The sequence below is a fragment of the Centruroides sculpturatus genome, unplaced genomic scaffold, assembly GCF_000671375.1.
Source record: "Centruroides sculpturatus isolate CEXI.00-Female unplaced genomic scaffold, Cexi_2.0 scaffold246, whole genome shotgun sequence".
NCBI classification, from domain to species: domain Eukaryota; kingdom Metazoa; phylum Arthropoda; class Arachnida; order Scorpiones; family Buthidae; genus Centruroides; species Centruroides sculpturatus.
This window is the reverse complement of record NW_019384771.1, coordinates 741,689-768,223: the sequence shown is the minus strand read 5'-3', so window position 1 is coordinate 768,223 and position 26,535 is coordinate 741,689. Positions and strand designations below refer to the sequence as shown.

The 26,535-nt window shown below is 32.8% G+C and overlaps 1 protein-coding gene across 1 annotated transcript; it reads right to left on the bottom strand.

Annotated features, from left to right (window-relative positions):
- Positions 1–566: 566 nt before the first annotated feature.
- Positions 567–5,187, bottom strand: LOC111629004 (venom metalloproteinase antarease-like TtrivMP_A). The gene is made up of 13 exons (XM_023372869.1): positions 4,999–5,187; positions 4,737–4,909; positions 2,766–2,855; positions 2,556–2,682; positions 2,315–2,481; positions 1,991–2,062; positions 1,761–1,897; positions 1,643–1,692; positions 1,440–1,569; positions 1,208–1,375; positions 957–1,140; positions 777–887; positions 567–693 (listed from the first exon to the last, which is right to left on the bottom strand). The coding sequence occupies exons 1-13, from the start codon at positions 5,078–5,080 to the stop codon at positions 667–669; spliced, it is 1,518 nt and encodes a 505-aa protein (XP_023228637.1). The 5' UTR covers positions 5,081–5,187; the 3' UTR covers positions 567–666.
- Between the last annotated feature and the right edge of the window lie 21,348 nt (positions 5,188–26,535).

Genomic DNA, 26,535 nt, shown 5'->3' with positions numbered 1-26,535 from the left:
ATGGCTATTTTGTTAGGGTCACATACATATTTGCGTCTACTTTTTACTTTTTATTTATTATTTATTTATTTATTTTCTTTATACTTGAAATGTTATTGTGATAAATAAGTGATATTTTTATTTACGTTTAGTTTTGGTTTATATTGTGGTTTTTGGTGTGTTGTTCCTTTTTCTGTTTAAATTGTAGTTTATTTGCAAAAAAGTAGCCGGGATTACGTGGTTTACTCAGGCATTATTCTTATAGGGAGCCCATTATTTTTAGTTAGGAAAATAGGATATTATAGCAATTTACGGATAATAAGCTAAACTTATGTGTTACCCGTTTTATTTGGTTTTCTTTTTTTCGTAATTTATTTCGTAAATAACACCCCAAACAGACCATGTTATTTTTTTCAAATATAAATCTCTCAAAAGACAATCCTTTTCGTCTCAAATATCTCTCGTCTGAAAAAACGAGAACGGCCAAAAATTATATATTTTCTAAGGCAGGAAAGTTTTTCCTCTACAACCGTTAATATTGTAAACATTAGATAAATTTCGATTTTAATATCGAATGAAACCTCTGGTATTGTTTCAAAATAAATTTATTCGTTTTATCGTTCAAATACATTAATTCGAATTAAGATCAAATTTAGCTTTGCATTTAATTAATTACTGTATCAGTTTCTATATGCATTCTCCATTGAAGCATCTCTGTAATATAAAATCCTGTATTAATTACAAACTATTCAATATAATTTATCGAAGAACAAATGTAACTAGTTAAACATCCTTACCTTTCCTGTATCGCACATATCGCCATCCAAGCAATCCACAGTCCAATAATAGAACTGATTCTCTTCGTCGACTTCAGTGCGGCAAGCATAACTACATGTACCATCCGGATACTGCAATACAGAACGTATTTATTTTCCAAGTAATGCAATTAAAAGATTAAAAGATAGACGAAAGCTTACTTTGAAAGAACGTAAAACGAAGCCACGCCTTAAATTCTTGCAGCGATGATCGTAATAAGCGACTTTCTCATTTTCATATTTCGAAACGGAGTAACCGAGTGTATTTTCCAACTGTACTCCAGGCATTTCACTGGAAACTCCTAAATCATATCCGGTATTATTGTTTCTAAGACAATCAAAGATCCTATAATAAAAAATAAATTTTCATTTCAACTGCAAAACAAAATTAATTAATTCAACTCGACTCTTACATTGCTGAGTAACGAATACAGTCCTCGCAGCATGAAGAAAAATAATAACGATTAAGGAACTCTTGCACGTAACTCATAATATAACCGTCGTCCCAAGGACAATTTTCGGATCCTGGATGTCCCTGGATGTAAGAAACTGGCAAATCACCGTCGTGGCCACAACCAAGACTAGAATGTGATTCGTTCGATTTAATTATGCATCTGAGAATTGATAAATTCATAAATTACTTACTTGTGAGCGAGTTCGTGAGCGACCGTACGAACACCTACGAAACAATGGGCATCGTCTTCGCTAATTCCTACTTTGTAACTAAAATCAGGCTCAGAGGATGTATCGCAGACTGTTCCTATATACGCGAGACCTGAAATTGATCGTATTAAGTAAGGTTTTTACGGCAAAGAAATTAAAATAAGAATTAAATTTATATTTTATACCAAGAAGGCCACTTGCTAATTTTCCGTCGACTTCGTCAACCAAGTCTAGTCTAAAATAAAATCAACAAAAATTATATAATAAGATTGGATTCTCGTTTTGATAAAATTCTCGACTTACTTTGTAAGGAGCTTTATTACGTCACAAGTATATCCGGCTCTTCCCATGTATTTACCGAAATCATTTAATGCATCAAAACCTTTTAAAAGATGACCTTCGACTAAATTGTTTTGGATGTAAGGTTCGTGTCTTGCGTACTAAATAAAGCATTGAAAAAATAAGAAATAATTAATTTTTTTAATAATTTAACAGTTTCAATATTACCATTACTATTTTCTTTCAAGTCTTACCCTGACTATTTTTAATCCACTGAAAACCAAAATCACCCTAATATTCCTCAGATTGTCATAACGACATTGTGCCTGAAATTCAGACAATGATGAAACTTATAATAATTTTTTTTAGATTTTAATATTTAAAAGATATAAAAGATATTAACAATTTAAACTGAATAGAAATATTTTCTGTATTATACGAAGGTGGGCAGCGAAATGAATATATATATAGCCTATATGTAGAATACAGAAAATTTTCTATTCAGTTCTTTTCTGTATATAATATTGGCCTATATATATTATATACATATATATTGTTACCAATAAATGTATACTTACCCCATTAATTAAAATAGCAACATATACTATAATAGCGTAATCGTTAGGAAATAATTTAGTAAAAGCAGTATCGGTTACAATGCAAATTTCCACATATATCGGTTCTCCAGATCTCAAACCGTCGGAAGACTTATTAATATTCGGATGAAAATTAGCACCAGGTTTGACTAAAATGATGTTTTAAGTTTAAAGTTCGTTATATTAATGTTTCTTTTTTACTATAATATATTACATAACATACCTGCATCGTTTTCGTGAAAGCCATCCTCTTCTATGTATTCCATTATCCGATGAGATCTTACTCCTCCTCTTACTCTCGCTTCGGATTCGTGAGGTTCGATTCTCAATTTGTGATTTATGATTCCTCTCTGGAGGGAAAAATTATTATCACCGAAAAATTTATTTTAAGAACATAATTATTATAATTACTATAATTATATAAGAAACTTACAATCAATGTGTGTTCTTTCTCTTCAATATGGAGAGATGCTCCAGCTCTCTTATCTTTGTAGAGATTTTGTTTTATATCGTGAAGATTTAGCTTAAAATATAAAATAAGTTGATGAGTGTAATAAGTTCAAATTGTTTTTATATGATTAACAATTTTAGAAACAAGTTTATGATTAAACCAAGCAACAACATAAAAAAGTGAGACAAGAAGATGCGCTACAGTGCTGTATGTGAGAATCCAGGGACTGCTTTTCTAAATTTTTAACGAAAAGAAAACGCGTTTTAGAAACCATTCTTTACCCTATCGGTTCCTACAGAGCAAAATAACGGGGTCTATCGAATGTTAACTTAACTATCAGCAAGTAACTAAAGAATTCGTGTCTCTAGAGTCATCGAAGTGACAAAGTCCTCCCCCTCACATCGATCCCCGAAATTGTCGCAATTATGTGAGAAAGTTGACACTTAACTTTAGTTTAAAGAGGAAATCTAAAACAATTGAAAGAAATACGAAAACTTCGTTTAGTTTTCATAGGCCAGTACCAAACAAACGGTCATCTGATCGAATTCCCACACTTAATGGCGATATAACGATAGCACACCAAATGTTCGGGGCGGACAAACTTAGATGACAACAGAGGATCGTCTCGCCATAATCGAGGGCGGACATACTATGAAAATGACCATATCGAGCCGTTCCACCACACAGTCACCAAAGCATTTCATTTATAATTTTTGTGCAAAGTCCAAAGTTCTTTCTTAGTCCTCCAAGAATAATTAGCGCCGAATCAACAGCCACAACTCCAAAAACAGGTATGATAATATAGATGTAAACTCTCTCGATCGTATAAAATTCAGGTGGGAGTCAGTAGATATCGGCTCGTTTAGGTATATTTGAAACATTCTAATAATTGTAAACGCATATAGTCTAGGTTATCGACCTATAACTCTAGCTTAGTAACGCATATCTATAATTGTATCTTACGCTTGTATATTGTATCTTATGCTTTATTTTTCTGTTAAACTTATTATTTAGTTAACCTATCAACCTGTCATTATTCAGAACTTGAATCCCTATCGACTTGCCCACGGCTCCTCCTAACTCGAAATATTGAAAGCCCTCCAATAATCGCTATAAGCTAAACCAGTCATATATATTCTATAATAATGTTCTGGATTTCAATTAAATGCTATTTCAAATTAATGATTATTAGAATTTATGAAAAATTCAGAATATTTTTCATCCGAGATGCGTTTTTTTTTGCATTCCCGTAATAAATTTGTGTCAGTCGCAATTATCGCCATAAAATCGCTACCATGTATTATGGGTTATGTGCTGTGTGTTGAGTGTTCTATAATTATTATAGACTAGTTAACTGTTGCCATCACGATATTCTTTCCCGAACATATATGGCGCGAGCATTGAGATAGTGAATTTCACAGAGCTGTCCGGCATGTAAGCTTGCACGCATCCTGACATGAAAGCTAAACCAGTCAGTTTTGACGACAAGCTGACCGAGTTGGTAAAGGTGTTACCCAACCACTGCTGGTGTTACCAACTCCGGGGACACTACTGACAGGAAACCCAAAGAATCTTTCAAGGGCAGTCTTTCCCGAATATGTCTGGCCTCTTCCTCATCGTCCTGCTCCCATTGTGGGCTTCGTGTAGCCTACAATGAACTAAAAAGATCGTCTTAGTACCCACAGAATGAAAAGAGACAACAAAGAACAGAAAAGCCAGTGAATTCCCCTAAAAATTTATCTAAAATTCAATGTAAAAATGCATATTTTCATCTACTTTCCGCGTTCACATCATCTCTGACAGAGAATTTTTCTTTGTTTGGTAACTTGTACTTAGCTGTGTACTGCGGCTATAACCAGGACTGCCCGCATCCCCGCAACCTCTTATTTCCACTTCTGATAATCAAATATACAACTCTATTCGGACAGTATACAGATTAACGAAAGACCTTACCTCAGGAATAGCTGATCTACCATCGTGAATTGATTCAACAAAAAATCCTTCTCCAAACACGTTACCAGCCGATTCTAATTTCAGTTCGATATCTTCATTTAGTGCTCGAAAACTTAATCTCTTCTCTCCGGATCTGAGTGTTTCAATAGATGGAAACACTATTTCTTCTCGTCCTGGAACAAGTTAATTCAAAATAATTTTATATTTCTATCGAGAAGTCCGATATTTTTCAAAATTTCATTATATTGTTAAATATATTTACCAGTGAGTCTCCCCGAAACGACGATAAAAATCGAAACGCTTAGTAGGAATATGAGCATCGTTAAACTTCGTAGAACATTCATTAAGTCGATGATAATATAGCTGTATACTAGCTGGAATATATATACTGTGCACTCAATTTCTACCAAATGTTAATTCTTCCTACGCGTGGCAGGTTGCACAACGTTGCAAGTGTAATGGAAAATTCCGATTTTTCGCTGAGATTTTTTTTTAAATATTTAACTAATAAATTAAAAATTAGTTTTTCTCGTTAATTTTAATATATTTATTTAATTCAAAAAATATTTGTTTTAATAGTAAAAAAATTAACTTGTTTATGTCAATTGAAGACAAAATTACTAATACAAACAAAAGGCATTAATTTTCGAGAAATTTCTGCTTCTCGATAAATTTTTCGAGAAATTTTGATTATTATTTTTTTTACCAACAATAAAAGAAAAAATTGCGAGACAAAAAAATTTCAAACAAAATAAATATCAAACAAGCATCTAGATATTCTAGAATACTTGATTTTTCGTTGACAATTAAATTAGATTCTTATTTATTAAACACTAGTCTTGTGTTGTATTCTGGAGACACTTGGCATGTGTCTGCAGAATATAACACAAGACTAGTGTTTAATAAATAAGAATTACAGAACAAGACACGGTTTCATAGAAGAAATTAAATTAGAGTTCAGGATTTAGGTATAATATTTGATTCAAAACTCTCTTTCAAACTACATTATAGAAAATTTAATCAAACAAGTATCAATCTGTAGGGGAATGCTAAGGCAAAACTTTAGAATAATTTCTAGTAAAAACACTCTTACAGTATTATTTTTCACCAACATACAGTCTATAATAGACTATACCTTACCTATTTGGGTTTCTGCCCCTTCATCTATCCTAAATAAACTTTATATTTTACTTAACAAACTTTCTAACCTCTCATTTATAGAATCCCCAGGTGCTCTCAAGTGGTATACCGGGAATTCGGTCATTTCATTGTATATATAGGCGTACTTAAGGATCTACTTTCATCCGAATATATTTATCTTCGTATCCTTTCGTCAATACTAGAAATAGAAGTTGTTTACATCCTCCATATTATCGTCTTAATGTTACTATTAAATTTTTCTTTTTCATCACTATCATATTTGCAGTAAAAATCAAAGATAAACTTTATATTGAATTCCCTAAATTAAAGGCTATTTGCAAAAAATTTTTTTATCATACTTATGACGTGTTTTTCTTATCAGAAAAGTGGTTCAAGGGTAGTGAAATTAAGGGTTTATCATTATATTGTTGGTGATGATTTTAGAGATCACAGTAGAGGAAGGCCAATGGCCGGTTGTTTGCTGTGTATTAGGTTTTCGTTAAAATTAAAAATAATTTATAGAGCTAGTTATATTAGGTTTGTTAATATTTTATTACCGCTTGGGGAATGTAATGTTCGTTTTGTTTAAATGCAGGAATGTGGCTTATTTCTGCGAGGTCGTCAGTTATATCTTTTCGATTCGCTTTTATGTGTGTTTCTCAGTGTTTCTTTTTAAGTTTATAGAGAAAATTGTTGGTAATTTTATGTTGATTGCGCCCAGGGGGTGTGCTTTGCACGTTATTTAACCAGCGGTTAGCTTTTGATATTTGGGAGACGATTTAATTTGTGAATAAAAGACTAATTAATTATTTTTCATTTTTTAGGTAGCCAAGTTGTCTGGTAATTATTTTATTTATATTTTTTTTTTTGGATAGTTTTCCCACTTTTAGGTTTAAAATGAATTTAATTTTTGTTTCACTATTGTGATATAGTTATGAGTTCTATATACTGTATTTGTTTTGTATTAAGGGATATGTTGTATCATCTTGTATGATTTTTGTATGTTTTCTACTCACATCATGGATGTACTAGCATGCTTAAATAAATAAATATATAGATATTAGTGTATACGAATGTGAGGAGCACGATTATGTTCACCTAATTCGGAGCTTAATAACTCCCTTTCCTTTATTCAAAAATTTTTGAAATTTTGCACGGAGGTTTGAGTGTTAGAAGAAATTGTTTCTAAAAATTTTAAAGAAAATCAGAAAATTGGTTCGGAAGATATGCCCCTACATCTTGATATACGACCTTAATAATATGAACTCCATTTTAAATACGAGTAATCACAAGTATTAGTAATTTTATGTACACCTGAAGGCCTAAAAAGTGTTGTTAACAATTTTTAAAGATGAAAACAAAGAATTCCGGGAAAGTCCAGCAAGAACAATGCTAATTGCTAGCTTTTTTTCATATGGCTTAGAGTGATTCCGTATCGCTTTCTTCCGGGCATTTAAAGCAATGAATAAGCAAAAGAATGTGTGACAATTTCTTTTCGTCAAGGAATCATTTTATGATAAATTCTGAATTTTATATCAGAATCACTTGTTAAGAACATTTTGGAAGGGTTTTAAAGTACTGTATATACCATGATTGACGCTGTGCCTGTTACCGCCACTTTAAAATAAGCTAGTTATGAAAACTGTTCAGTTACACCATCTACTGTTAGAGGATTGAATTAAAAACACGTGTAGGGATTAGTTCAAAGGGAAACCACTCAGGCTTTTTATAAATTAAATCTTGATATATCACTTATCTATCAGTTAGTTGGTGAAATATTACACTACAGAATAAGATGAACAAATTTATACAGTATTTTAGAAAAAAAAAATCTTTGAACAAAGAGTTCTATTTGTAGGCCTGATTAATGATACTTTAAAGATTAGAAATTAATTTTTAACTAGGACATCGTTCGACTGTCGTATCGTGATAAAGTTTGGGCAACGTCGGAAAGAAAGAAGTGATCCTTGCACTTGTTGGCACAAATTTCCTTTTATTTGACTGACAGGCGAACTTTCACTTGCAGCCGCCAAAGTCTATCCTTGTACCTATAACACATATGTAGTTTGAGCATTTAGCACCAGGGGCAAACTTAAATCTGGCACCTTTTGGATAAGACTTTCATTAGTCTGTTACAAATGTAAAAATTATAAAATCACTTTTTATGAATATAATTTTTCATACTCGTGTGTCACAGTTATCTATGAATTTATTAGTTTGCCATGTAACAATTTTGAAATTTTGGCGCCCTGGGCACGTACACTTCTCCTGTTCCTGCCTTTCCACAATCCTGGTTGTACAGTACCTGCCACCCAAGGAAGAGATGTAGCGTTAGCGAACGTTGTTTACAATATTGTGTTCGATCGCAAAATTCGATGGGTCGATTTTGATAAAAACTATGCCCTTTTCCATTAATTGAGATGAGGAGTTCAAAACGTTATAAAAAATGGGGTCAGTGACTCAGTTTTTGAGATACAAAATCGTAGCACTAACGCACGCGGCAAAGCGATTTCGCACGAATCGCGCGACATTGTCGGGCGATGTCGCTAGGTCCCTAGCACGTCTTATTATTCTCTTGTGCCAACATAGGGTCTGAACCAAACGATATTAGCGCATACAACATGATGGCAGCTATAGGTATACAATGGGAAATAATAAGTATTGATGTGTATTTGGATGTAAGTTTAAAGGTGCATCAAACACAGTGTATATGCATACAATGTTTGACTTAATAAAATCAGTTAATGAATTAAATATTCTCACAGGTTTAAACATTTTTTAAAGGCTTGATACTATCTCTACCTGTGTTAGCGGGTTGTACACATGTAGAGATGGTCCAACAATATTGCTACTACAAAATTGTGTACTAAAGTAAAAATTGTTCTTTGATGAAGCTGAAACCAGCCTTGTCTTTTGCTTGTATTTCAGTTTTATTTCAAATTTACATGACAAAAATGTAGAAGAATATACTGTATTTCAATACTATTGCTTATCTGAGCCAATTATTAGGTGTTACAATTGTGTGGCTTACCAAAGAACAGATAATGAAAAACTTACCTGTGTACTTTCAAAAATACAGCAAAGTTCGTGTGGTTTTGGACTGCACTGAAGTTTTGGTTAAAAAAATCAAGTTGCAGAATATTAACTTATTCCCATTACTATAGTAAGCAGACTATTAAAGTATTAGTTGGAATTGTCCCGTCAGGTCTTATCACCTATTTAAGTAAAGCATTTGTAAGTAGGGCATCTAACAAAGCCATATTTGAGAAATCAAATTTGTTGAATTTACTTAATCCTTATGCAGATCAAGTAATGGCAGATAAAGGCTGTTTTTATATAGATGATGCTTACTTTGCTAATACTATTTTTAGTACACCCGCCGTTTGTAAGAAAATAAAATCAGTTAAGCAAGCATGATGCACTGGAAACTATAGAAATAGAAAAGGCCAGGGTCATGTTGACCATTATTTTTGGTGTGGTAAATTTATCTAGGTCAATATTGAGTGATGACGAATTTTGAAGTGGTGTGAACATTTTCATTCTGACTCAATGTAATGAATGAAGCACATTAAACAGCAGTTTAATATTGCTTTATTCATTATATAGTATGAGATTATACAGTATGTAGTATAAAGTAGTATTAAACTGCTGTTTAATACTACTTTATTCATATAAAAATGAGTAAGTCTATTACCACGTAAGTATGAGATTATGAACAAAGTAGTATTAAACTGCTGTTTAATACCACTTTATTCATAAACTCATACTTATGTAGTAATAGACTTACTCATTTTTGTTTTTCAATTTTTGTATGATAAAGAACTCAAACACAAATTAAGACAAAACATTTTACTCCAAAACAAAATATAACAATATCTTTATGAAATTATTACTGCTTAACTCTCTATGATTATTTTGCATAAATCTGTAAGAAAATATCTTATTTTTGTGAATTGCGAATAAAATACTGAATAAAAGAAAATGACTGTTTATTCTAATTTGTTGCATCATTTATTTTCTATTATTTACATAAACATTATGGCTATTAATATTGTTATTAAGTTAATTCAAAGTAATGTGTAATTTTGTTCTTATCTTTCCCATCATAAATCACTATTTTAGATTGTTATATTTAAGAATTAATTCTGCATAGGTAAGGAAAAATAATGTTGGTAAAATCATTTAATAGCTGTTCTGTCCATTTATAAATAAAACTATAGTCCGTTAAAACTTCAAGGATTTTAAGGGCTTGATCTTTCCTACTGAAAATTACAAAATCGCATGAATTTAAACTTAATATAGCCAAACCTAATTGGACTGAAAATTACAAAATCGCATGAATTTAAATTTAATATAGCCAAACCTAATTGACTGCTCATACTACTTGTGATTTTTTAAAGCTGTAATCACTATACCCATCATGTACTGTACTATATAGTTAAGAGATTGCATCATTTCTTTTTCAGATTTTTCTGCCCCAATTTTGGGGCACTTTACTTCTAGCAACTTGATAGCTTCTTCGTTGTTGAATACAAGCCCGTCAGGAGAAAATTCAAAACATGTTAGTAATGGTGAAATTATCAAACCAAACTGTTTGACATCACAACCGTAGAGGGTTTTTTTCATATAAGGTGAGTGCTGTTTTCCCACTTTTTACCATACCCTGTATTTTAATTTCTCCCAAATTTGCTTTTAAATATATTAGTTAACTTCTTTTCCCAATCTGCATTTTACTTCCTTAGATAAGTATATAGTTCATAGTACACTGATCCTGTCACTCTAACAATTTAATATTTCTTTCTTCCACAAAATATTATTCTGATCCATTGTCAAGCGGCAAACGTTTTCTGTATCTCTCTTGTTTTTGTAGATATTTTGTTTAGTATATTGAACACTAAATAAGATGATCATTTACATTAGGAAAATACTTATTACAGTCCATACAATGTTCAATTACTTTTAAAACTGACCTGTGTTGTACAATATTACCAGCTGAATTTTATATTTAACGTGATTTCGTGAGGATTCTTTGAAACAACAGATAAGCAGAGAGAAAATATTTTCATTTCGACTGAGCATCCTTCGTCTTCATTTGGCTTATATATTTTTTCTTTAATGCCATAGCAAATTATTAGTTTTAGCATTTCCTTTCCTTCTATAAAACATCTTTTTCGATCTTTTAATTATAATCACCCATATATAGGGTGATTATAATTAAACTTCCACTTTTGAAATGGCCATAAAATGAAAGCTACTGTACAGAATGTTATCAAACTTGGTAATAGTGTACAGGACGTCATGGGATTCTATTTCCTGTGAAAAAATAGTTCAAAAACTCATCACCAACGGGAAATGGCGCTGTCTGCAATATTGTTAAACGAAATAAGACATGCAGACATCGTTGAAAATGTAACAATATTGCAGACAGCGCCATTCCCCGTTGGTGGTGAGTTTTTGAACTATTTTTCACAGGAAATAAAATCCCATGACGTCCTGTACACTATTACCAAGTTTGATAACATTCTGTACAGTAGTTTTCATTTTATGGCCATTTCAAAGTGAAACTTTAATTATAATCACCCTGTACAGTATTCTAAAATGTCGCAAAGTGTTCATCACAACTTTTTAATCCTAGTTGATTTCGTAGTTGTTTACGTCGGACACCGATGCAGATAAAACGTTTTGACTACAGAGAAGAAAGTCATTACAAAGGCAATACACAAGTCATTCTCGTATGTTAGTAGGCACGCTATACCCTTTGTTGCAGCCATTCTGGTCGACCCTTACAGCACTTATGTTTAGTGGCCCAAGTGAATAGATTTGAGTTCGTTCTCAAAATTTGATGGGCCGATTTTGATGAAAATTTGTCATTTTCCATTAATTGTGACGAGGAATCAAAAATTTAATGCTGTCTATTTAAATGTAAACAATAGGGGTCAATGACTGTCATTTTGACTCCACTATATATCAAAAACAATGTCCATGCTCCCAAAACAATTTAGAGTAGAAAACAAAACACAGCTTTGCGTGTGCCTAATGAAAAATAGGCGCGAAAAACGAACAAAATACAGGTGTCAGTAAATATAAGAATCATCCCTCAATGACTGGCAAATGCAAGGATCGTATCTTCCATAACCAGCAGATACAACCAGAATCATGGAAAGGCAGAGGTAGAGGGAATACGTGACCAGGGCACCAAAATTCCAAGATTGTTACATGGACAAACTAACAAACTCATAAAAAACTGACACACGAGTATGAAAAATTATATGATGAAATATAATATGCCTTATATTAATAAATAACCCAACAGCTAGTTGCTCAATTTTTCCGGCAACTTTAAAAATTTTTGTAGCGCCGTTTGTTATCATATTTTATTTTTAAAAAGTTTTAAAATCTTCACATCTTTATCCGTCTGGCTTAATTAATTCAACATAATTCGTTTATCGCTATTCACTAAATAACGGAGAATTTTTCGTGTTATTCTAGCAAATATCAAGTCGCACATGTAGCGTTCTATGCATCTTAATCACATGTCTGTGAATCTAACAACTAAAAAATTGCCCCGTTCATTTCTATGATATATTATATTCAATATGTACGAATTCTGTATTCGCGTGACAGTTATACAAATTAATTATAAGTATTATTTAAATTAATTTATAATTAGAGGAAATAAAATGTACGAAAATAATTTTTTTTTTCACTTTGCTTTTTCCATTTATCTCTTCATTTTCTTATATAGATTCTACTGTATAATAGTCCACCTAAACTCCAACAATGTATTATATTTATAAACAAATACGATACGAAGAAAATCTTTGGTAGTTGGTCGTAGGTTTGCACCTAGCCACATGCAGTTTTCTTTACGTTTGCAACATCTAAAAGGGGGCCAGTTTCCTATAGAAAATCCTCCACTCGCGTCGCGTTGCCATATACAAAGAAAAATATATTCGGTTATTTATCATAATTATTGAATTTTATTTTAAAACGTGTTCCAAATTTTACATATTAAATAAAATTAGATGAATTTCGTAAAGTTATTAATTATCTTGTAAAAATACTAAAGAATAAAATTAATGTTACCTCTTTTCTTCCAAGATCAGTATTTATGGACGATAAATCATTAATTGAGTATCGTTGCAGAGTCGGGTCTTGATAAATAGAAGTGTAGAGAATTTGAAATCCCCAAAAATTTCGAAATCTACCAGCGAAAATAAACGTTTCGCGTGTCCTCTGACCAGAGACTAGTTGTTAATGTCTTTTACACGGAAGCTTTGCCAATAACTCCAGCTGCATATTTGAAATGTCCAGATGTTATTTGACAAAATGACGGAAAAAATATAATAATTTCGAGAGAATTAGCAATTTATTTTAAACATAAATTTTACTTTCTCGCCTGTTAGGCTATATAACACAGGAAAGTATTGTAATTATGTTAAATTCGACTCTCCGGGTTTTCTGTAAATCTCGAGAGCTCTGAACCGAAAAATGTCAATGGAAAAAATTCTTATTTTTGTATGGTGTATTGTGTGTGTTTCGGCGGCGCCATCAGACTATGAAAAAGGAGCACAAGCTGTAAAAAGGGGCATCGTGCATTACGCTAGGAGCTTCAAACTCTATGATTCACCTGGGATCAATGCTTCCACTAAGTGGGGCTGGTTACACTAGGGGTTAACTTGGCTTTGAAAACAAGAAATGGGGTTTTGGTCATCAAACGACGAAGTTGCATGGGTCAATAGGCAAATATTGTTTATTAGTTTCTCTTACATTTGCAGAATAGGCTAATTTTCTGTTGTTTGGAGCCCTCTTTGGGATTAGGAAAAAGGCAACCGAGACGAAAAGGGGAAGCACATGCTCCAGTATACAGTACGGGCGCTTATGATCTGTGTGGTGAATTGTGTGTGTGTCATCATCTATTTTGTTTAGTATCTCAGAAAGAGGTGAAGATTAAAAAAACGAAATTTGTCAGGGTAACTAGTATGTAAGGAGCCTCAGCTGATTTCTGGGAACATTATTATAAGTGCAGCAGCCCACGGCGCTACTGTAAACGGTTATACTTAAATGCAGAAAAATTAAACGCGTGTCATACATTTTTAGCTTGCACTATACTTTATTAGTTAAGTTTGCAATATAACATAATCTTATATACTAATACTTTGGAATGTGGAAAAAAAATCAACATAGGACGGGTGCTCGTGGAGGTAGTTCGTGGTCGTTTTTCTTTTAACTGTGGTTTAACTACATTCGGTAAGCCTGGCTACTTTTTTGTCTCTGAGGGATAGAGTCAGGCAGAGGATTTGCTTCGTGAGTAACTTCGATCTCGGTAATTTCCTTTGGAGCAGTTTCCCTTTTGATCTCTTGGAATGAGATATCGTCGTCTGTTTTCTTTCGTTGATTCCAACGAGTAGATTTAGGAGTTTTTATTTTTCAAAGGTAACAACGAAGTGTGGAAATGATGCATTTACTGAGGAATACTGTACTAATACAGCCAAGAATTATCATAGGAGGGGAGGTGAAACGGCTGATGTCGGTGAAGTACGTTGTGCTATATGAAGTAAATGATTTAACTCATATTTTACTTCGTTATTTGATCTGTCCGCCATTTGGATGTCTAAATTCAATTGGACCTTTAACTTTTCTTGCTTACGCAGCTCTAGAAATCAGGAAAGTTGTAATTCAGTTTTATTTACGATTTGTTCGATAGGAGGTACTACTAGTCGTTGGGCAATTTCTGTTTGAATCGTAGATCGCATGTGGAAATGGGAAGTAAGGATAATTCCAGGTAAATAACCTACGCATGCATTTGGTAACGTTATTATTCTCGTATTATTTAATTTGCTAATTGCCGAATGTGATGAAGGTGACTTCCGTTGTCGGAGGAACACTTGATAGCTAAGACAAGTGGAGTAGGGATAGAATATATCCATGTTCCTTGTTCGTCTCTTCTTTTAAAAAATCGGAGAATAACTTAAGACAATTTGCCTAGCACAAAGGTCTGACTTTTTGCTCATTTCCGGTGTATAATGAATATATACAACTATGTTGTGGCGCTCTTCGTATCGGTACGTCTAATGAACAGAGAAGAACAGGATGTCTTACAAACAGTCAATTCGTAATGTTGCAGTAGCATGTACAGTACAGTACGATTATCTATCCATAGACAAAGCTCTGATAGAATATCCAGTTTGGAAATAGGCAAACGTTTTTATTAACGGAATAGACGTAGGAAAAGCTAAAATATCATACATATCGAAATATCCACTCGGTGTGATTAAAGGTATTTTTGCAAAGATTCTCAGTTTCCCGGGTAGAGCTACAGCAATGGTGGTGATCCATTGGTAGGCCTAGTAATTAAAAAGTGTATCTGCTTTGATCTGCTTTTTGAAAGTGAGCCCCAGAACAGCAATTAATACCTTTTATTCAGGGCTGTGGAGTCGGAGTCGAAGTCGGAGTCATGGAGTTTTGGTGTTTTAGCCGGAGTCGGAGTCGTCAAAAAATCCGCCGACTTCGACTCCTTTTTACTTACCAACTTGTTATGTATATAAAACGGAAAAGTATTGGAATCGTGTCAAATTTGACCCTCCAACTTTTTTTTTTTTTTGCAAATCTACACGTTTGGAGACCTCCCGAACCCCTCAAAAAAGTCAATAAAGGGGAAAAATTCACGCGTGCGTGTGTATTGGCGTCTAATTTGTTTAATTTCTTTATTTTCTGTTCTGAGATATGAGTAGTAGTGGTTTGGGTGGCACTAATCACAAAATTAATTTTTACTCAAAGGAAATAATCCGAATGTCGAGAATATTCAAGTCAATTTTAAAATATGAAATAATATTAAGTTGTATTGATAAGTTGTTTTTCTAATCACAAAAGTAATTTTTACTCTTTATCAAAAAATAAATAATTTTTCAGATTACAAATAATTTATTAATACTTACTATAAGAAATGTGATTGGATGGTTTTTGATATAAATTAAATTTTAAGAGATGTTAGAATTTATTTTAATACCAGGTTCGGTCATGGAAGAATATGGTTTTATCATTACCTACGACAGTGACAGAAATTACTCTTTCTCCTCGTTTGTACAAGTCTTTGGATAGCTGCATTGCTGCGGTAAATAATTTTTCATTCGATATTCCCGATAATTTTCCTATTGTTTTACGTTATTTTAAAGTTAACGGAGAAATATGGAAAGGAGATGGAAAGTTTTGTTTTGTAATTGTTGACGAAAATGGAAGAATTAACGAAGTTAGTAATAAACTATATTATTTGTTTGAGGAATGTTCTGATGTTATGAACGAAGTTTATGTTGAAAAAAATAAAAAGAATATATTAATACTAGCAGGTGGGCCCGGCGTTGCTCGGGCAAAAGTAACGATAGCGAAGATTAAGATTATTACGTTATAGTCAACCTTATGANGTGGGCCCGGCGTTGCTCGGGCAAAAGTAACGATAGCGAAGATTAAGTTTATTACGTTATAGTCAACCTTATCCGTTTTTACAGAATGCAAAAATTGGATGTCCCGTTTCCAGACTAATTAGAGAATTTTTATATGGGTCTAAAAATATCTTCAATTTCCTGCAAAAAACGAAAACCAACTGCACTTTCTCTTAAAACATCGCTTTCTCTTAACAATTACATTGTTACGTAACATGTCCATTGTTGACACTTCCATTGTTAACACTTTCATTGTTACTTACTTAACACTTCTATTGTTGATGGAAGTGTTAAGCTTAATCCTGTCCCTCTCCCCCAGGGGGGCATTTCGAAAAATCCCTTCTTAGTGTGCGTTTTCGTGACGTACCCTAACTGTGTACCAAATTTCAGCTTCCAACTCCTAACCGTTTGGGCTCTGCGCTTATTATTATTATCAACTCGTCTCGATTATATATATAGATTTAGAGAGATAAATTGTGGATCAAAGCATTATAAATTTACCAAAGTTCACAAAATTGATTGATATGTATTTCAAACATCCAAGTAACTGTATAACCGCAGGACCGTCGCAATGTGGAAAAATTACTCTAGTAAGAAAAATTATTCGCTGTAAACTTTATGAAAAATCATTTAAAAAATTTTATGGTGTTATTCTGTATATTTACCATGTTTTTAAGAAGAAAAAGATATTACATTTATGTATGGTTTACCTGAATCCGTGCAAGGATGGGATTTAGTAATAATTGATGATTTGATGCATGAACTCAGTTCAAAAACTGCGTTCCTGTTTATCACAGAGTATAATTATAATTGTACTCTGTGATAAACAGGTTATAATGTAAGCGTGATCCTGATAATGCAAAATTTGTTTCCGAAAAATAGAATTATGAGAGATATAACTTTAAATACGCATTATTTGATTTTATTTTAAAATAATCGTGACGAAAGTCAAGTAAGTTGTTTGGGAAGACAAGCGTTCGCGGGGAAATGTAATTTTTTTATGGATGCCTATAAAAAAGCGACAGAAAAGGAATTTGGTTATTTGTTATTGGATTTTCACCCTAAAACAGACAAGAAACTTTCAATGCGAGATTCGTGTTTTCCAGATGAACGAGGTATTTTTTGGATATACTTACCGATAAAATGAAGAACGTAAAGAAAAATTATCATATGCTAGCTCTTTTAGCCAAAACTACTCCTTCTCAACGAAGAGCGATATTGATAGAAGCTACACCCGATCGAGTTAAAGTTTTGTGCGAAATATGCGATAATTTACGGAGAGGAAATATACCCGCTGATGTTCATAAATTACGAAAATATAAAAAAATAATCAGGAAGTTAAGTGAAAAACACGTTCCTGGTGTTAAGTGAAAAACACGTATCTGGTGGATTTTATCAAAAATTAGATCGAGATTATATTATTCGTAATCACGAATATATATTGCTGTTCCTACTTAAAGAAATATGCATTACTTTAAATAAACTGAAGGAAAAAGTAAAATCACTTAAATAAATTGGTGTTCAATTTGAACAATATTATTAATATGAAAAGAATTGTTTCTATTTGAACAATATTATTAATATGAAAAGAATTGTTTCTATTGGAACAATATTATAATATAAAATATTATTAATATGTATCCTATCATGTAATTTAATAAACAAATAATATGAAAAAAATTGTTTGTTTCTTTATAGTTCAAATATTTGTAATAAATCTTTTATTGACAAATTTTAATTTGTGATCAGAAATTCAAGTTATTTGACACTCCAACCTAATATTTCATCAAATATTAAAATATAGGGGAGATCGGGGCAAGATCGGCATGTTAAGCTTTACTTAAATTTTGTGTAATAAATACTGCTGTAAACTGAAAAAAAAAGCTTTGCATATTGTCTATTGGAATGTTACCTTACTATAAAACTGGTTAAAATCAGTTTGGAAATAAAAATAATTAAAATAATTACAACTTTACAAGAAGAGAGAAATTGACGAAGTTGCCCCGGGTATAGGGGCAAGATCGGCAACTTCTCTCTTTTTGTAAAGTTGTAATTATTTTAATTATTTTTATTAAAGTTGCCCCTGGTATAGGGGCAACAGTAATGGGGCAAGATAGGCACGTATATAAAATTATGTTATTAACAATGTATAAGTTGGAATTCACTATTAAAACAAAGAAATACAAATCCAACACCCATTTAATATTATTACAACGAAATGCAAGTTCAAAGACATATATACATGAATAACAAATGCAAACATGTTTTCATTTATCATCTGTTTGATTTTTATCCTTTGCTTCTAATGTGGCTTTATGTTGCCGATCTTACCCCGCTAGTCATGATTTCGAAACATTAAGTACAACCCTGAGAACAGAATGCCAAGCCACGATCTGGCCACGTGAATAAGTTGAAGTTACATCCTTCTAACAGGAAAAGTAACTTTCGTTATCATGGAATTATAACAAAACCTGCCAATTCAATATAAATGGAAAAAAAATATTATATGGAATTGAACGAAAATGAAAATTTGCTTGATAATTCAACTACGCTTGTTGGAGAACAATAAAAACACTACACTCAACAAGCCACCAATAAAACTCAACTGCCTAACCTATAACCAAAGTCTCCTTTTAATTTGTTTTTAAAAAAAAGCGCTTGACAAACTTGCCCCGCATGCCGAAGTTGCCCCGATCTCCCCTAAATTTTTAATATTATCAGTACAACTTAATATTATTACTACAACTTAATTTTATAATAATAAAATATTAAAACAAATTTTCAGAACAACAAATTATTAAAACAAATTTTATCAATTTAACTTAATATTATTTCAAAATTTACTTGAATATTCTCGACATTCGGATTATTTCCTTTGAGTAAAAATTAATTTTGTGATTAGAAAAATAATTTCAGTGTTATAATACTTCGAGAAAATTTATAATAAAACTTCTTATTGAAAATCTATTCAGAACAATTTATTATTAAAACAAATTTTATCAATGCAACTTAATATTATTTCATATTTTAAAATTTACTTGAGTAAAAATTACTTTTGTGATTAGAAAAATTAATTTTGTGATTAATGATACTTTAAAGATTAGAAATTAATTTTCAACTAGGACATCGTTCGACTTTGTCGTATCGTGATAAAGTTTGGGCAACGTGGGAGAGAAAGAAGTGATCCTTGCACTTGTTGGCACAAATTTCCTTTTATTTCACTGACAGGCGAACTTTCACTTGCAACCGCCAGAGTCTATCCTTGTACTGTACCTATAACATATATGTAGTTTGAGCATTTGGCACAAGGGGCAAATTTAAATCTGGCACCTTTTGGATAAGACTTTCATTAGTCTGTTACAAATGTAAAAATTATAAAATCACTTTTTACGAATATAATTTTTCATACTCGTGTACCACAGTTATCTATGAATTTATTAGTTTGCCCATGTAACAATTTTGGAATTTTGGCGCTCTGGGCACGTACAGTATACTCTTCCCGATCCTGCCTTTCCACTATCCTGGTTGTACTGCCACATACGGAAGAGATGGATAGTTAGCAAAACTTCTTCTACGTTGTTTACAATATTGCGTTCGATCTCAAAATTCGATGGATCGATTTTGATAAAAACTTTGCCCTTTTCCATTAATTGAGATGAGTCCAAAAACGTTATAAAAAATGGGGACCGTGACTTAGTTTTTCGGATACAAGATTGTAGCACTGACGCACGCGGCAAAGCGATTTCGCACGAATCGCGCGACATTGTCGGGCGATGTCGCTAGCACGTCTTATTATTCGCTTGTGCCAACATAGGGTCTGAACCAAATGGTATTAGCGCATGCAACATGATGGCAGCTATGGGTATAATATACAATGGAAAATAATAAGTATTGATGTATATTTGGATGTAAGTCTAAAGGTGCATCAAACACAGTGTATATGCAATGTTTGACTTAATAAAATGTACAATGTTTGACTTAATAAAATCAGTTAATGAATTAAATATTCTCACAGGTTTAAACATTTTTTAAATGCTTGATACTTATACCTGTGTTAGTGGTTGTATACATGTAGAGATGGTCCAACAATATTGCTACTACAAAATTGTGTACTAGAGTCAAAATTGTTCTTGTGATGAAGCTAAAACCAGCCTTGTCTTTGGCTTGTATTTCAGTTTTATTTCAAATTTCCATGACAAAAATGTAGAAGAATATACTGTATTTCAATACTATTGTTTATCTGAGCCAATTATTAGGTGTTACAATTGTGTGGCTTACCAAAGAACAGATAATGAAAAACTTACCTGTGTACTTTCAAAAATACAGCAAAGTTCGTGTGGTTTTGGACTGCACTGAAGTTTTGGTTGAAAAAACCAAGTTGCAGAATATTAACTTATTCCCATTACTATGATAAGCAGACTATTAAACTATTAGTTGAAATTGCCCCGTCAGGTCTTATCACCTATTTAAGTAAAGCATTTGTAAGTAGGGCATCTGACAAAGCCATATTTGAGGAATCAAATTTGTTGAATTTACTTAATCCTTATGCAGATCAAGTAATGGCAGATAAAGGCTGTTTTTATATAGATGATGCTTGCTCTGCTAGGGCTATTTTCAGTACACCCGCCATTTGTAAGAAAGCAAAATCAGTTAAGCAAGCATGATGCACTGGAAACTGTAGAAATAGCAAAGACCAGGGTACAGTACATGTTGAACATAATATTTAGAGTATGAAATTCTTTGCTGTTTGAAAACAAAAATTAAACTAGACTTTACTGCTACACACAAACAAAATTCTAACCATTATTTTTGGTGTGGTAAATTTATGTAAGTCAATATTGAGTGACTTGCTGTTACCCGCGGCTTCTCAATTTTATAGAAATTAGCCTCCCTCGGTACTTCATTGAGATTCTCAATCATTAGTTGTTACTAATTTGGTAAAATTACTGGTTTTTGTTTGTTTCAAAGTATGCACTGCTAATGCACCTAAATTCAAGTTTCAAATATTATGGGCTTCCGAGATACAATAAATCTGAGTTTAATTTTTTTGAAACATAAATGATGTTATCTGAAAATTCCTAAATTATAAATATTTACAGAAAAAGTGTTTCAGTTACACCAGTACTGTACCTCTTTGTAAACCATGTTTCTGGTAGTGCCTTTCGGGGCTAAGACTATTTAAGCCTTAACCTCTCCCTCCGCGATGGAATTTCCAAAAATCCCTTTTTATTGTGCATTCTCATGGCATACCCTACTAAAACGCAGTTAAAAACAAAATATTGCATCTAAAATAGTACAGTAGAAGCCGTTCTTCAGGTTAAGCCTTAATCCTTTCTCTCCATCCCACGGTGGGAATTTCGAAAAATCCCTTCTTAATGTGCATGTTCATGACGTACCCTGTATACCAAATTTCACCTCTTTTGGTTCAGCAGTTTGCTCTGGGCAATGATGGATCAATCAGGCAGTCCATGTAATTTTATATATATATATATATATATATAGATGACAAATTTTGAAGAAGTGTGAATATTTTCATTCTGACTCAATATAATGAATGAAGCACATCAAACTACTGTTTAATACTACTTTATTCATAATCTCATACTTAATAGACTTACTCATTTTTGTTTTTCAATTTCTGTATGATAAAGAACTCAAACACAAATTAAGACAAAACATTTTATTTCAGAACAAAAAATAACAATATCGTTTATAAAATTATTACTGCTTAACACTCTACTATTATTTTGCATAAATCTGTAAGAAAATATCTTATTTTTGTGAATTGTGAATAAAATACTGAATAAAAGAAAATGACTGTTTATTCTAATTTGTTTCATCATTCATTTTGTATTATTTACATAAGCATTATGGCTGTTAATCTATATGTTACCGCTAAAGCTCGGAAACTCGTTAATCTACAGATTAGCTAGCTAATCTGCAGATTAACTAGCGTGATTCGTTAAAGTTGCTAAAATTGTTCTATTTCTCATATTACCTAGGTAATGTTCAGATTATCTAGGTAATCTGCAAATTACCTTCTAGGCACTCGGTAAAGTGAAAATAAGATCTTTACTGGAACAACAGCAACGTTCCTGTACGCTTAAATTAACATAATGATCTTTATTTAATTTTCGATATCTAAAGAATCAAGTTAATACAATCGAACAATCGACAAATTAGTTGATAGAATCGATCATCAACCAATTAAAAAACATACAAAAAATCAAACGATTTAAAATATTAATACAATTAGGGAAATTATATAGATAACCACCTATGGAATTTCGGGACTTTGAGTATCTATCTGAACGGAGGGGACCGAGACGACTTCAACGATACCCTACTTTTGGACCGGAGTCGAAAAACAATAAAGTTATCATACTTTTTCTAGTGATCGCATGATATAATTGTGCAGTTAATGTTACCTATGGTGAGTAAAATGGCGGCTCGTCTCTGATTCCAGCAAACAGAAGAAAGGAAACAGTGGGGACGCACGTTCAAACCTAACCTAACCTAACCTATTCTAATAAATTACCATAATTATTACCAACCAAATTATTAGGATAGGTTAGGTTAGGTTAGGTTTGAACGTGCGTCCCCACTGTTTCCTTTCTTCTCTATGCTGGAATCAGGGACGAGCCGCCATTTTACTCACCATAGGTAACATTATCCAATTGTGCTTACTTATTAGTGCAGTCTAAAGATTGGTGACACTTTGAATTTCATAGCAATTGGTTTCTGCGACAAGTACACCTATTTGTGGCACATTTATTTGTGGCAAAGATCTTATTTTCACTTTACCGAGTGCCTAGTGGGTAATGTGCGGATTACCTAGATAATGTGCAAATTACCTACGTAATTTGAGAAATGGAACAATTTTCACAACTTTAACGGATCACCCTAGTTAATCTGCAGATTAGCTAAGTTATGTACACATTAACGACTTTCGAGCTTTAGCGGTAACATATATATATGTTACCGCTAATGCTCGAAATCCGTTAATGTGTAGGAGAAATACGGACAAAATGACATAGGCAGCATAATTCGAATTTGGCGGTCTCAAGCTCGCAACTGACCATGACATTACTTAATCCAAGCGGCTCTTACTAACCTGTCAAAATGTGAACGCACTCCTCTCATTCGCCCGGATGTCATGGCCGACAACAAGAAATGATACGTTATGAGTTTTTTTCCTCGTAACAAGTTTTTTGTATTGATGGTAATTTTTTCACTATTTTATCTATTTGTGTAACATTTATTTCAACCCTCAAGAATTTGTTGTTCCACTTAAATAACTTTTTTCATTAAAAATAATATCTTTGTATTTATTTTTTAATTTTGTTTTTTTATAACGTTATATGGACAAAACGACATACATAGGCAACGGACATAATGACATACCTGTCATTTAGTCCATAAGAGCTTAGTCAAGGAACTTACCTTAATCTCTTAACGTTTTATTAATTATCAAAAATGTCTTCCAAACAAAGTCTTTCGTTATTGTTTAAAAAAAATTTTAGTATAAAACTTTATTTCCTTTCTTACGTATTATTTACGAACTTATTATCTTTCACATAACAAAAAACTTGCAACGAATCACGTGACTCGACAAACCTCTTTAGTTTTAACGTCTATTCCTAATATAAAGGCAATTAAATCAAAAAATAAGTCCAAAGCTCCGCCAGAGAAAAGGAGACGAAACATTACTAAAAAGTTACTTGAAGAAGAAAATTTTCCTGATAACTCTCGTGATGATGAAGAAGACTGTCCATGCATATATTGCGATTATCTTTTTTCCCGATCTAAGCCTGGAGAAGACAGGTTACGGTGCATAAATTGTTTCCGTTGGGCTCACACTTCTTGCGCTGACGTTTCTAAAAGAGCCAAGCATTTCATTTGTGAACTTTGTCAGTAATTTTATAGTTTTTACGTGTATGTCATTTTGTCCATAGTATATGTCATTTTGTCCATAGTGGATGATCTCGATTAAACTAACAATATTTTTTTCCTATTATTTTAATATTGTAAATGTTTAGTATATTTCATAGGTAACAAACCAAAGATGATTGGTGTAGAATATGACAGTGCTGTGATTTACCAATAAAGAGTTATGAACCTAAAATAAAACCGTATGTCATTTTGTCCGTATTTCCCCTACATTACCTAGCTAATCTGCAGATTAACTAGGGTGATCCGTTAAAGTTGTGAAAATTGTTCTATTTCTCAAATTACCTAGATAATGTGCAAGTATCTAGGTAATCCGCACATTACCTACTAGGCACTCAGTAAAGTGAAAATAAGATCTTTGCCACAAATAAATGTACCACAAATAGGTGTGCTTGTCGCAAAAACCAATTGCTATGAAATTCAGTCTCATCAATCTTTAGACTGCACTAATAAGTAAACACAATTGGATAATGTTACCTATGGTGAGTAAAATGGCGGCTCGTCTCTGATTCCAGCAAAGAGAAGAAAGGAAACAGTGGGGACGCACGTTCAAACCTAACCTAGCCTATTCTAATAATTTGGTTGGTAATAATTATTGAAATTTATTAGATTAGGTTAGGTTAGGTTAGAACGTGCGTCCCCACTGTTTCCTTTCTTCTGTTTGCTGAAATCAGAGACGAGCCGCCATTTTACTCACCATAGGTAACATTAACTGCACAATTATATCATGCGATCACCAGAAAAAGTATGATAACTTTATTATTTTTCGTCTCCGGTCCAAAAGTAGGGTATCGTTGAAGTCGTCTCGGTCCCCTCAGTTCAGATAGATACTCAAAGTCCCGAAATTCCATAGGTGGTTATCTATATAATAATTTCCCTAATTGTATTAATATTTTAAATCGTTTGATTTTTTGTATGTTTTTTAATTGGTTGATGATTGATTCTATCAACTAATTTGTCGATTGTTTGATTGTATTAACTTGATTCTTTAGATATCGAAAATTAAATAAAGAACATTATGTTAATTTAAGCGTACAGAAACGTTGCTGTTGTTTCAGCAAAGATCTTATTTTCACTTTACCGAGTGCCTAGTAGGTAATTTGCAGATTACCTAGATAATCTGCACATTACCTATGTAATTTGAGAAATAGAACAATTTTAGCAACTTTAACGGATCACCCTAATTAATCTGCAGATTAGCTAGGTAATGTACACATTAACGACTTCCGAGCTTTAGCGGTAACATATATATAATCGAGACGGGTTGATAATAATAATGATAATCAGCGCAAAGCCCAAACAGTTAGGAGTTGAAAGTTGGTACACAGTTAGGGCACGTCACGAGAACGCACACTAACTTGTAAGAAGGGATTTTTCGAAATTCCACCCGGGGGGAGAAGGACAGGATTATGGCTTCGACAATGGAAATGTTAAGTAACAATGGAAGTATCAACAACGGAAGTGTTAAGAGAAAGCGACATGCAAGATTTACAGATGCGGATGCAGTTTTTTCGTTTTCGCGGGAAATCGAACATTTTTTAACCCATCTAAAAATTCTCCAATCAGTCTGGAAACAGGGGGACCTAATTCTTGCGTTGTTTGAAAACGGGTAAGATTGACTATAACATAATAATCTTAATCTTCCCTATCATTACTTTTTGCTGGAGAAATGCCGGGCCTATCTGCTAGTATATGTATAAGTTTAGTGACTATTGTATAGCGTGATATACAAACAGGATATGACTCTTGCATATTTCTTATTGGCAATGTACGCATCCTACGTGACATAGCAATTATAATGCGAACTTTATTGAGTAATATTGAAAGTTTGCAGTTTGCTAATTGCATCCTCGTTAATCTGAAAGTGCCTGCTGTCTATGTAAAGATTACCAATAAAAATTAATAGATTATCGATTTTTCATACATCCGGTATCATTATGTTTATGCTATCAGTCATCTTTGAAGATCACTGTGCACACTCATTACTCATTATTGGCCATTGATAAGAACGTCTCAAGTGCTGTTTGCATCTCTTTCCTCATACAATTGTGAATCTGGCTGTAATTCGAAGCTTTTTTTTAGCCACATTATATTTAAACTAGTAGCCCGGGACGCCCCCTAGTGGGCGTTCTTTACAAATTTCCATGAAGCACGGTTCCTTTGACTTTTTTGTTCCTATCAATATGCTGTACAGCTCTGTTAAAGTCCCAATGGTAAGATTTACCCTCCGAATGAAGAGGTGGCGACCCCCCCAAACTGTAGCCCCTGTG